Source organism: Martes martes (assembly GCF_963455335.1).
Source record: "Martes martes genome assembly, chromosome: 13".
Lineage (NCBI taxonomy): Eukaryota > Metazoa > Chordata > Mammalia > Carnivora > Mustelidae > Martes > Martes martes.
In genome coordinates, this window is record NC_137901.1 from 11,239,495 (window position 1) to 11,254,288 (window position 14,794).

The 14,794-nt window shown below is 35.0% G+C and overlaps 1 protein-coding gene across 1 annotated transcript in view; it reads right to left on the reverse strand.

Annotated features, from left to right (window-relative positions):
• Positions 1-582: 582 nt before the first annotated feature.
• CDH7 (cadherin 7) overlaps positions 583-14,794 on the reverse strand; it is a gene marked incomplete at both ends in the record, with an annotated part of 107,815 nt that continues 93,603 nt past the window's right edge. Inside the window, one exon of the mRNA XM_080821643.1 lies at positions 583-1,076. Within this exon, the coding sequence (XP_080677769.1) occupies positions 583-1,076 (494 nt within the window). The remainder of the gene's footprint in view (positions 1,077-14,794) is intronic.

The following is a 14,794-nucleotide window of genomic DNA, read 5'->3' on the forward strand; positions in this document are numbered from 1 at the left end:
AAGAATTTATATATTGCTAAATGAAATATATTTGCTACCCAACAGCAATAAAACGCTGCTGGATTCTATAATCTAGCAAGCTAAAAGCATCACTGTAAATTAAATTTGTCCCAAGTTTTGATATGCAAGAAGTTCCAGGACTTTTCAAGGGCTCATCGAGTTGTGTTCTTCTGACGGGCAGTACCGTGAAGGTAGGGACAGGGTACGCTTGGTTCACGGACAACACAGGCCACTACTTACTCATCGAGGTTAGGTGCTTTGCAGGTATCTGAGAGTTGCTATCTATTCACAAACCACTGAGCATTTCGTTTTATCAAAAAGCCTTCAAATGCTCAGAGTCTGTGGTCAGTGCAGTCCCTTGGATAAGTCTAATGAAGTTATGCTTCACCAAGGCAAAAACCTAAACAGTTAAAAATGGAGAGATATTTACAACCATTTTCTCTAGTAAGTCGAGTTCTTGTTTTCTGTACGGAGTGGGGTTTTTTTGTTATTTTTTGTTTTTGTTGGGGTTTTTTTTTTTGTTTGTTTGTTGTTTTTTGCTTTTACTTTTTCTTCAGTACATTTCAAATTAAGGTCCCGGGGCTATGAGTACAAACTCTCCTGGCCGGTTCCATACATATCTGCAAGTCGTTTAAAGCGAGGCCCCCAGTCACTCAGGTAGTCATAATTCTGGTCAGAGTTTGAGCTGATGGAATCCAGGGAGCTGAGGGACTCGGCCACGGAGCCGTTTCCTTCAAACGCGTACGTCTGCAAGGAATCATAGGGGGGAGCACAGGGATCCACATCAGCTTCTTTCAGTCTTTCCCAGATAAATTCTCGGAAAATGACATTGTCTGGGATGCTCTTAAAAGTGGGTCGACTCAAGAACTGAATTTCTGGAGTCACGTCCCTCCGAGTCTTGGTGTCCCTGATGACGTTCAGATTCCTCAGGGCGGCCATGTCGAAGGCTTCCGTGTCTTCCTCTCCGCCACCTTCGTCGTCGTACCTCACGATATTTTCTCTGATGTCTCTCTCCTCGTCAAAAATGAGAGGCTCTTTTTTCCGTCTTCTCATGGTGACGATCAGGAGGATCAACACTAAACCAAGGAGACAGGAAAGGGAAAGTTTCAGTAAATCACCAACTGCCCCTCACCATGGTGAAATTGGGTCTATGGCCTGGACTTACAGATTTCCTGCTCTTTAAAGGGAAATGAATTGACCACCTCCCTGCATGGGAATTCGACAGCAGTAGACGTGCTAAAATTGCTAAAACGCCTTTAAAATAGGACACTTTTATACATTAAGAAACCCTTTTCCACACCTGTTCAGAACCGAGGTCTCCCTCTGTAAGGCGACCTCCAAAGTATTTGCTAGAACGAATTGAAGGGCCATTTCAGGATAAATACAGGAATTTCAAATCTGGGCAACACAAAGGTTTTGTTTGTTTTGTTTTGTTTTTTGTTTTTGTTTTTGAACTCCTTAATTGCTGGAAAGGCAAAGTGACATTCATAAATGTTTTAGGTTTAATTTAACAACTGCAATTTTGGAAGGAAATGGATTTTAGCATTTGGTCAGGTTCTTTGAAGAAATGCCTGGTACTTATCTAAGAAATTCCATTGTTAAGTAAAATCCAGTATGTCAGGCCATATATGAAGATCAAAAGCTTTTCTATAGTAACTGAGTCTCACTTTCAGGATGAAATACTGAACTTGGTTTTTACACATTCTACCTAGGGAGAGAAGTTGTGAGATTTTCAGCCTAGTCAAAGAGAGATTTATCAAAATTAATAAATAATAAAGCATATGGTTGCACTAGAAAGCAAAGGACACCAGATACACTGGCTTTTTGGGTTTAAAATATCTGAATATACTCTTGGATTTTTAGTAAGTATACACTACGAAGAAAGATTCTGCTTCGAATGCTAGCTGAATTGGGAACATATCAGATTTCATGGGCACTTGAATTAAGTTAAAAAAAAAGGTATTTTTGAATTTTGGAGTTCAAAATACATAAAGAATTATTGTTAATTACCTTTTTATTACATCATCCAAATATTTTTCTTGATGATCTAAAAGGCCCAGAGGGACCATCACTCTCAGCCTGCTTTTTAAAAGACACTTAAAATATTTATATTTAAAATGTCTTATAAGGTTTAAGTTTGGCATTAATAATACATTTGAAAATAAAAAAAAATAAAGCCAAGAAGGACATCAGTGTAATTCAGAATAATTAAAAACAAAGCATAGATGAGACATATTCCATCCCCTACCTCAATCTGCTTTAAAAAAAAAAAAGAAGAAGAAGAAGTCTCAGCACTTACTTAAATAAGGCCTTTTTTGTTGCAATGTTCTGGCATGGGCCTTAAAAACAAATATATAGCTTTGTTGTCAAAATGGCCTTGGATAAAAGTTCAGCCTTTTCACATATTAGCTGTGTGATCTTGAGCAAGTAATTTAAACTAATGGAGCCTAGCCACATAAGATAATTATAGACAAATGTTTCCAGGGTAAATTAGAGAGATTGGGGAATAATGTAAGGAGAGGTATTAGAGTGACAAGTACTTGTTTGTGTGCCAAAGAGAAATTTTCATTGTTATCCTCTGACCAACCAACAATGTGAACTCAAAATTTTTCCTCTGACCCAAGAAAAACAATGAAATGAGGTAAGAACGTAGAAGGTGTAGCAGACATATGGCAAGGCACGTGCACTAAAGATTGAATGAGAGACAGAAAAAGCAGTAAGGTGAAAAATGAATGTCTGCAAATAGGACTTATCATTTGGCCCTCCGGGTAGTTCTCTGGGGTATGTGTGTTCTTGTTTGACAGTGGTCTTAGGCATGTGAAACATCCTGCCTACGGTCAATGAAATAAAATGCAATAGGTGGGAATGAAGTATCCTCTACTTCCGACTGCCCCAAAGCCTTTGCACTTTCTAGAACACTATGAGCCTAGCGCTCTGTATAAGGTAATTGAGATACAAGCTGAGAGCTCAAGTGACATTTTGCTAGTTCAGAGAAAGACATGCCAGTAAATTTTAAGACATATGGATAAATAATATTTTAGGTTTATGTATAAATATAGCTTCTGAACCTTTATATAGTTCTGCCCAAAATAAAAGTAATTGCAACAGAGGGGCAAGGTAATATTTCCTCAGAAGTCAGATAGAGATCATGGAAAGGTAATTATCAGAATGATGGGTGGACAGGTAGAGGCAGGAATAAGAGAAATCTGTCACCCACATTGGAAGCAGAATTGAGGGGGAGCAAATATCCAAATGAGTGCAAGAGGATACAAGAAATGAATGGGCATCGGGGTGCCTGGGTGGCTCAGTGAGTTAAGCCTCTGCCCTCAGCTCAGGTCATGATCTCAAGGTCCTGGAATCGAGCCCTGCATCAGGCTCTCTGCTCAGCAGGGAGCCTGCTATGCCCTCTCTCTCTGCCTACTTGTGATCTCTCTGTCAAATAAATAAATAAAATCTTAAAAAAAATGAATGGGCATAAAAGTGAATGAGGTTATGAAGAGAGTAAGATATTATGTAATAATTAGTTCTTTTAATTTAAATCTGTATTTAGGCAAAAATGTCAAAATTTCCAATTCTCTTTCCTTCATATAATTACAATGAATCTTGTCATTTATATATATATATATGATTTTTAATTTATATATATAGGTATATATAAATGTTTTATACATATATAGGTATATATATTTATATATATAGGTTACATTTTGTTTTATATGCTATTTTAACATATAAAACAATTATTTCTTATGTTCTATTGTAAATATATTTTCATGCTACAGAAAAACTTACTTTTTAACACTCAAGCATAGTGCTCAGTAAAAGTGAAACATGAAAGAACCCATAGGTGTATCAGCCCTCAGGTTCAGTACCTATTAAGGATATTAATATCTTATAGAGTTTATTTTATTTCTCAATCTTGCCTGAAGCTGAGAAAAGTGAAGTGTTTTAGGAGGTTAGAAAATTTAACATTTCAATGACTTAGGAGAATATTAATTTCTAACTGCATGAGCCCATATAAAAAATAAAATTTAACCTTTACATAGAACAAGTATTAAGTGCTCTTCAGGGTCTATGGAGATAATCCCTGTATTAAAAAGAATATTTTCTGCTTAAGTAAGCACAAGATTATATAGTTTAAGAGGTTTTTCTCGTATGTCTTTTCTGTCATATGGATAATACTTGTGAGTGAAGACAGACTTAGTCTAGACAGCGTGGCACTTATAATGTGTTGTTCATGAGTTTATATACGGTTAACAAATGTGTGTTAACCACTTATTACAGGCGTTGGGTATGATGATGTACTGTTGTACACAGAAGCAGGCAAAGTACATTCCATTCTTCATGGAACTTATAATGAAATGGGCAGGCTATTAATCAAATAGTGAGAACTAAATGTAAAAGTACAACTGTGATAATTATTCCAAAAGAAGAAAATATGATCTTTTAAAGGTCTATAGTAGAAGAAACAGATCCACACAAGGCAGATTTACGTGCCCTTGAAGGCTGAGGCTAGGTGATATGGGAGATTATACTTGGCACAAACGAGCAGTTAGCAAAGGTTGGAGCTGACAAGGCTGAGGAGTAAAGAGGTGGGAGATAATCAATGTGGTTTAAGGACTGCATATATGATTATATATGTTTTCAAAAAATCATTCTGATTGAACTCAGTAAGAAGGGAAAAGAAGATGTTGAGAAAGCAATTATAATACTACTGTAATTTCTGTTTTATAATTCAGTTCTTTAACATTCAACATTTTCTGAGTATCCCAGTCATGCAGGCAGTAGTGCTGGTTATTGGCAAAATCATAACAGAAAGGATCTCTGCATCTAAGCATCTCAAACTTGGTAGCTCTATATTTACAAAGATAAATATATTATAAATCATGATGTAATTCACTCAGAGAAAGCACACACATACACAGGTACACAGGTACAAAGAAGCATGCAGACCAGAACAGCACCATTCTCCCAAACTGAAATAAATAAAAGGGAAGATGAAGAAAAACATAGACGTGTAAAACACACACGATACTCTTCAGTAGCGGACCCCTATATTCTCAGCATCACTGTAATCTGTGACAGATACACATCCATTTTTACTTAAATCATCTTTAAAGTATTTCAGTCCCACCTAACACACTTCCTGGAGGTTAACCATAGCATTATTGGTCATGATAATTAAGAGGTCCCCTCTCCAACAAACTTTCACCGTCAAGTGTCTTACTTTCTTAAAGACAGCAGACACTTTAAAAGTCATTCAGGTTTGCTCTAGAAGCACTTATAGTGTATTCTCAGTGGCTGAACTCAATGCCTTATTGTCATCCCGAATCCTTGGCAATGAATTATCTAAGCTTGCAAATGTCTGAATGCTCAATATTCAGTTTTGGTCCCCAGAACATTTGTACAGATGTGGCACAAATTGGTATTACTGCTACATAAGCCTACTTGTAATAAAGAAAAACTATTCTCTTTATTTCAAATTTTGAATCGATTCATTTAAAACCACTCTCTCATGTGAACTACTATCAAGCCAGTTCTTTTCCAACCTAAAACTCTATAAAAGGTTCTTGCTTTAAATCAAATTGCAAGACCTTAAATACTGTTAAATATCACTTCGTTGAGTTTAACCTACCATTTAGAGACTCACCAAAAGTTAAAAACTAAATTTCTCTTAATTCAACATTTTTCAACATTATTTTCAACATGTCAACATTGAACATTAATTCAACATTTTTTACTGGGCATTGATTTTCTACAACTGTAATCCCTATAAGGTCAGTGATCTTATTCCCCACAGATATATCTTGAGCACAAAAAGCAATACTTGATAATAAATAAGCACTCAATAAGTATTTGTTAAATAAAGTATGGGCTGGAGATATGCAGGTAACTCTTGCCATTGTGAAGTTCAATATTTTATATAAGAAAATATAACTAGTATATGATACAGTAGATTATATAGCATATAATGCATGCTAGGTAAATATGTATGGGAAGGTATGCTTTGGCCAGGTTGCTCAGAGAAACTCTCACCAAAGAGATGAATTGGAGTAAGACTTGAAGGATAAGCTACTGTCACCTAGAAATACCATTTTCTCTCTGTTTCTATGAATAATCAGAATTTCTTCTTAGTCAATAAAATGGTTGTCTAAATCTTCACTATCCAACATGGTAGCTACTAGCCACATGTGGCTATTGAGCATTTGAAGTGTGGCTATCCCTATTTGAAACATGAATTGAGATGTGCTTTTAGTTTAAAATAGACACGTGATGTTCAAGACAATTGTTAATGTTAAAATTGTTAACGTAAGCTATATTTTTATTGATAACATGTTAAAATTATACGTTTGTTAATATTGCATTAAATATGTTATTAGCATTTACTTCCGTTGTTCCTTTTTAGTTTTGCTAATGAGGCTACCTGAAATTTTAAAATTACATATGTAGTTCACCCTTGTGAATCGTAATATATTTCTTTCGACAAAATGAAATCTTAATTCTGTATGATCTTAAGGTATACCGCTCTAAAATTTTATTGCCAAATGACATACTGAACAGCAAAATAACTATTATACTACAATTATTACTGTGTCTATTAGGTGTAACTGAAAAATGACCTACTCTAAATGAAAAATATGCTATCCAAAAATCTGTATCCATGTTGAATAATTTATTATAAATGATTATCTACATCCATGTGCGAGCAGAACTTAGCCCTTCAATAACTTTGTTTTTCAACTCTTCACTGTCTTTTCATCTTGTTGATTTGCATAAATATTACTAAAATATGTTAATTTTCTCCATTTGCCACTAATTAAGTTTCACTAATTTTCTTTAATTTTGAACTTGAACTTTGGTGGCTTCAGATCAGAAACAACTATGACAGAAATATCTCCACTCCTTTCAGGGTCACTTCCAAATTCCCACCACTTTCTCCATGCCTGGAGTTATACCAGAGTTCTATATTCTCACCAAAAAATAAAAAAAAAATAGGTCATTAAGTGATAATTTTCCAATCAATGATTTATCTTCAACTACACTCAATGTTACTGACTTTTCTTTTTTATAAAAGTAGCCTATTTCATATTTCCATATTCTTATATCCTGATTGCCCTGAAGCCAGAGAATCTGAGTTTTTTGGCGTTATTCCTCCGAGACTAAGGTCACCAATGGTCTTTTTAACATCTGCCCAATCCAAAGGGCACTAGTCAGCCCTTAGCTTACAGGGCCAGTCTATCATTATCTGACATAGATCTTCAACCAGGAAAAATGATACAAGTGAGTTTTCTTGAATTAATAGAACATTACAGGAATTCTTACAATTAAGAAAAGTTTTACTCTCTCCTCTCAAATCATGCTCTGGTGGCTGCTCTTCTCTAGGTTAATACCTAGGGTAAATATTCCTCAAATTCTGTATGTGGCTTCTTTCTTCTTCACCCAATACTCTTTCAACATGAGCTCAATGAAATCCAAAAATTCAACTATTTTCTGTATATGACAATTGGTGAGGTCTCTGACATATAAATCTCCCATGTATCTTCATTAATTAGTCACAATTTTTACTGATTTTTACTGATAACAATATGGGCTGCTCAGAATATAGTAAATACTTAATACATGGAAACTATAATTTTTAATTATTACTATCACTTATTTTACTATAACAACTTTCTGCCCAGGGGCACCTGGGTGGCTCAGTGGGTTAAAGCCTCTGCCTTCAGCTCGGGTCATGATCCCAGAGTCCTGGGATCGAGCCCCGCATTGGGCTCTCTGATCAGCGGGGAGCCTGCTTCCCCCTCTCTCTCTGCCTGCCTCTCTGACTACTTGTGATCTCTCTCGGTCAAATAAATAGATAAAAATCTTTAAAAAAACAACTTTCTGCCCAAATATAGTTTTCCAGATTTTAACCCATTAACTTCAATCTGTTTCAATTTGTGTTTTCTCAAAATAATACCCAAACCAGAAACTTCCAGGTCATCTTGGACTCTAACTTCACTTCCTCCTTGTATTTACCTCTTGCTCGTCCCACTACCTTAATGAACCAATTATTACATAGTGTAAGTCCTGAAGTGTACCTCAAATCCCCCACTTCGACCCACATTGACACTGACTCCCTGCCTCTACTGACTGAATATGTGGGCTTAGGATATCTTTCTTTGTTCTGCCTCAGTTTCCTCCTCTCCAAATGGAGATAATAGAACTTAACTCATAAAAACTATCTCATAGTAACTTTATAAATATGGAGTTTATATTTGTAAAGGTTAAAAAATATAGGTCATATATGATAAACTATAATAAAATCCTAAGCAAAGTCATTCCTATTCCTCTGGATCTTGCTAAAATTTGAATTATATAATAGGTACACAAAAAAGAAACAAATTTTACTTGGTACTTACATGTGATTTTTGATAACTCCCTATTAATTTAGTTACTTGATAGCTATGCTATTTATTGGATGGTCAAATAATAGAGATATCAAAACTATTCTGGAGAAGCTTAAAATATGTGGCAGAGAAAAATGAATAGAATGTGATAAGTACTATTTATAAATTCATCCCCAAATATTTTTCCTCCTACATTATTCATATTAAGCCCCAAGAATACACTGGTTTAAGAAGAGAAAGACTAAGATCAGTACTCTCAAGATGTTCTTAAATTTGAGCAAAGCAAGTAAATATGTTTACAAAGTATGATAACTGACACAAAAGAAATAAGGTTTCATGATAAAGAATTGCAGGTGTTGGTGCGTCATGCCCTGGCATCCCTGACCCTTGCCCACTCCAGCTTCAACTCTCTGGCCAAGGCGTCCCAAGCCTGACAAGCCTGACCACATGTCATACCTGGTCTAGCTCTAGCTCCAGGCATCCCAGTAAGGCAGCCCCAGCCCAGTATTCCCCAAGATCCCTGGTTTCCCAGACAAGCAAAAACTAAGGGAGTTCATCACCACTAAACCAGACTTCCAAGAAAAGTTAAAATGTCTTTAAGCGGAAAAGGCCATAACTAAAAATACAATACATGAAAGAAAAAAAAAAACCTCACTAATAAAGGCAAATATATAATAAAGGCAATGGATCGGCCACTTAAAAATCTTGTGTGCAAAATTAAACCAAAAAGATGTAAAATATGACATCAGCAACATAAAATGTGTGTGTGTGGGAGGGAGAGTACAAATGTAGTACTTTTTTAGAATGCACTGGAAATTAAGTGACTATCAGCTTCAAACAGACTGCTGTATTTATAATGTTGGTATACATGAACTTCATACTAACCAAAATCAAACCCACAAAAGAATCTAACAAATCCAAAGACCTACAACGGATACACACACACACAAATAAAGAAAAGCATCAAACCACAAGAGATCAAAAGAAGAAGGAAACAGAGAACTACAAAAACAATCAGAAAACAATAAGTAATAGTAATAAATATATACCTATCAATACATTTTAAATGTAACTGGACTAAATGATCCAATCAAAAGGCATAGCGTGGCTGAATGGATAAAAACAACATCCATTTATATGCTGCTTACAGGAGACTCACTTTATATCTAAAGGCACATTCAGACTGAAGGTGAAGGGATGGAAAAAGATATTCCATGAAAATGGAAATAAAGCTGGAGCAGTGCTCATATCAGATGAAATATACTTAAAACAAAGACTGAGACTCCAAAAAAAAAAAAAACAATATAACATTTGCAAATATCTATGCACCCAACATATGATCACGTAAATATGTAAAGCAAATTTAAGCAGACATAAAGGGAAAAACTGACAGTAATACAAAATAGTAGGGGGACTTTAACAACCTACTTACATCAATAAATAGATCATCCAGACTGAAAATCAATAAGAAAAAATTGGCCTTAAACAACACATTAGACCAAATGGCTTAACAGATATATAGAGAACATTTCATCTAAAAACTTCAGACAGCATTTTTTTTTGAAGTGCACATTGAACATTCTCCAGGATAGATCACATGTTAAGCTGCAAAACAAGTTACAATAAATTCAAGAAGATTAAAATTATATCCAGCATCTTTTCTAACCACAGTAGTGTGAAACTAGAAATCAATCACAGAAAGATTTCTAGAAAAACAAAACAAAACATGTGGAGGACTAAAGCACATGCTACTAAACAATGTGTCAATAAATAAATCAAAGTTGGAAATAAATACCTTGAGACAAATGAAAATAAAAATGAAAACACAGCTTTTCAAAATCTACAGGATACAGCAAAAGCAATTCTAAGAGGAAAGTTTATAGTGATACAGGCTTACCTCAAGTAAAATCCCAAATAAACCATCTAACTTTATGTCTAAGAGAAGTAGAATATTAACAAGCAAATTCCAAAATTAGAAGAGAAAGGAAATGATAACAATATGAGTGAAAATACATTAGACACTTAGAAAATAGAAAAGATCAATGCACCACTAAGAACTGGTTTTTTTTTTAAAGATAAAACTGATAAACGTCTAGCCAGAGTTTTCAAGAGAAAAACACAACCCATATAAATAAAATCAGAAATAGAAGTTAAAACGATACCACAGAAATAAAAAGGATCATAGCAGACTACTATGATTATACACCAACAAATAGAAGAACTTAGAAAAAAATGATAAATTCCTAGAAACACAACCTTTTGAGATTATGGAAAAACAGAACATCTGAATAGGCCAATTACAAGTAATGATACTGAATTAGTAATTAAAAAACAAACAAACAAACAAAAAACCTCTCCAGAAAATGAAGAGGAAGGACTGCTTCCAAACTCCTTTACAAGGCCATCATTACCCTGATACCAAAACCAAAGATATTGGAAAAAAAAAAAAAATTACAGGTCAATATCCCTGATGAAAACAGATGCAAAAATCCTCAACAAACTATTAGCAAACCAAACTCAGCATTATGTTAAAAGAACTATACCCCATGTGGCACGTGAATGGTTCAGCTGATCAAGCGTCTGACCCTTGATTTTGGCTCAGGTGATGATCTTGGTGTCCTGGGATCCAGTCCTGTAATGGGCTCCCTGCTCAGTGGGGAGTCTGTTCATCTCCCTCTCCCTTTGCCCCTCCCCCTGCTCTCTCTCTCTCTCAAATAAATAAATAAATCTTAAAAATATAAAAATTATACCCCATGATTATGTGGAATTTATGCCAAGGATGTTTCAACATCTGCAAATCAATCAACATTATATACCACATTAACAAAAATGAAGGCTAAAAATCATATGATCTCAATAGATGCAGAAAAAGCAATTGACATAATTCAACATCTACGTATGATAAAAAATCAACGTGAGTATAGAAGAATCACACCTCAACATAAGAAAGGTCGTGTATGTCAAACCCATAGCTAACATCATACTTAAGGGTAAAAACTAAAAGCTTTTACTCTAAGACACAAGGCAAGAATGCCCACCTTTGCCATTTTTATTCAACACAATTAGTCACCACAATTAGGCAAGGGGGAAAAAAAAGGCATCTAAATTAGAAAAGAATGAAACGGTCACTTTTTGAAAATGACATGATACTGTATACAGAAAACCTTAGACTCCACCAAAAACTACCAGAACTAGTAAATGAATTCAGTAAAAGTCACAGAATACAAAATTAGAAATATAAATACAAAATACTGAATACAAAATATAGAAAAAGGTTGCATTTCTCTACACTATAACAAGATACCAAGAAAGAGAAATGAAGAAAGCAATCACATTTACAATTTTATCAAAAAAAAATTACTTAAGGGGGCACCTGGGTGGCTCGATGGTTAAGCAGTCTGCCTTCGGCTTGGGTCCTGATCCAGAGTCCTGAGACTGAGCCCCACATTGGGCTCCCAGCTCAGCAGGGAGTCTGCTTCTTTTTTCTCCCTCTACTCCTCCCCCCAGCTCGTTCTCTTTCTCTCTTTCTCTAAATAAATGGATAAAATCTTTTTAAAAATTGCCTAGGAATAAATTTAACCAAGGAAGTGAGGACCTGTATTCTGAAAATCTGAAAAATTTGACACTGATGAAAGAAATTGAGGATGGCTCAAATAAATGGAAAGGTAAACCATACTCATGGATTGGAAAAATATTATTTTAAAATGTCCATACTATCCAAAGCAAACTACAGATTCAATGTAATCTCTTGAAATTACCAATGTTACTTTCCACAGAATTACAACAAAGAATCCTGAAATGTATATGGAACCTCAAAAGACCCCAAATAGCCAAACCAATCCTGAAAGTGAACAAAGTCAGAGGTGTCATGCTTCCTGATTTCAACCTATACTAGAGAGCTCTAGCAATGGAAACCGTATGGTGCTAGCACAAAAACAGACACATAAATCAATGGAATAGAAAAGAGAGGCCAGAAATAAATGCACACAACTATGGTCAATTTATGACAAAGAAGACATGAATATACAACAGGGAAAAGACCATCTTTACAGAGGATGGTGTTGGGAAAACCTGACCACTTTCTTATACCATAAACAAAAATAAACTCAAAATGGATTAAGAGACTTGAATGTACGACCTGAAACCATAAATCCCCTAGAAGAAAACATAGTAAGCTCTTTGACACTGGTCTTAGCAATATGTTTTTGGACCTGTCTCCTAAGGCAAGGGCAAAAAAAACCTAAAAGAAGCTATTGGGAATACATCAAAGTTTTTTGCACAACGAAGGACAACATCAATAAGTGAAAAGGCCACCTATTGAATGGAAGAAGATATTTGCAAATCATATACTTGATAAGGGATTAATATCCAAAATATACAAAGAACTTACACACCTTAATATCAAATACAAACAAGCAAACAACCCAATTAAAAATGGGTATAGAACTTGAATAGTAGTTTTTCTAAAGAAGACATACAGATAGCCAACAGGAACATGAAAAGATGCTTAACATCACTAATCACCAGGAAAATGAGATTCAAAACCATAAGATTACCTCACACCTGTCAGATTGACAACTGTCAAAAACAAAAACAAAATAAGTGTTGGCATGGGTGCAGAGAAAAGAAAACCCTTGCACACTGTTGGTGGGAATGTAAATTGGTGTAGCCACTATGGAAAACAGTACGGAGTTCCCTCAAAAGGTTAAAACTACCATAAAATCGATTAATTCCAATTCTGGTTGTTTATCCAAAGAAAACCAAAGCACCAATTCAAAGACATACATGTCTTGAGGAACTTCTATACTTTGTGTTCCCTCTCTCTCTCTCTCTCTCTCTTTCTCATACATATATATGTATGTATGTATATGTAAATATACACCTACCTACACACAATGGAATATTAGCAACAAAAAAGAATGAAATCTTGTCATCTGCAACAACATGGATGGGTCTAGAGTGTATTATCTTCAGAGAAAGACAAATACTGAATGATTTCATTTATATGTGGAATCTAAAAAAAAAAAAAAAACCAAATTGAAACAGATTCAGGAAACAAACTGTGGGTTGCCAGAGTAGGGAGTGACTAGGAGGTGGGCAAAATAGGTGAAGGAGACTAAGTCGTCCAAACCTTAAGTTAAAAAATAAGACCTGGAAATGTAATGGATAGGGAATATAGTCAATAATTTTGTAACAATTTTGTATGGTGATAAATGGTAACTAGACTTATCATGAGGATCATTTCATATAAAAATGTCAAATCACTATAATGTACACCTGAAATTAATAGGATATTGTATGTCAAGTATACTTCAGTTAAAAAGACAAAGACTCATGGTGGTGAACCGTGCTTAATCTAATTAGTAGGTGAGACATCCCCCCCCTCCCGAGTAGGTAAAACTAAAACTAAAAGGATAGTGTGAGCCCCACAGGTGAAGGGACTCAGGAAAAAATCTTTTTGTAACACGGAGGCATGTTTGAAACTAAGGGAAAGGCAGCGATGTGGCTCTTCCTTCAGGCTGAGTGAAGGATTAGACAGCCTGATACCTTCAAGAGGTGAGCAGGTGTCAGAACATGTCTTGCTTTGTGGGCCATGAGAACCATTTGGATTTTATGTAAGTACATTTGATGCTTCTGAAATGTCTCAAGCAAGGAAATAATCTATGTTTTAAAAAGTGAAATGATAGGAAAAATACAGGGGTACTAGTGCAGTCTGGTGATCAAAGACAGATGTCATTGGAAGTGACATCTAAGCTAAGATGTAAAGGGTGAGAGAATTCAACTTGTCATTTTGTCTGGATCTATGTGCTGTAGAATAAGAGATATATGCAGATCCTCAGTCACAAAGGCCAGAATTTGAACTTGTACTTATGAACCTACTGTATTATTTATAGCCACAAAGAATAAATGAAAATTTATATTTGATACAATCTAAGCATGTGCATGAGGTAAACTAGATATCAACTATAGCATTTTTGACTAAAATTTAAGCTGAATTTTAACAACAAATGCATTAACCTTGAAAAATCTACTGCAGTATTTTCTCTACCTTTAGATAGATTAGGAAAATCATATATTCAGATTTATTTTTTCTTGAGCCCTTGTAGATCTGCAGGGCTATTAACTAAAAAATATAATGTCAGCATTTTAAGTGTGTGCCATATCCACTTTATAGAAAAAAAAAAAGAGGCTGGATTTCAGACAAAATGCCCTAAAATCATATAATCTTAGGAAATGGGAAAATCTGGCTCTAATGGAGATACTATTTATGGATAAGGACAAAAATAAAATCAAACCTTCTTTTCTGCTAACGAATACATTCAGATCATCCATGGTCTCATTCAGAATGTAGGTATGACATGCCCTCTACATGTCATATCAGCCTTTTATGGCTATGTACATAATGA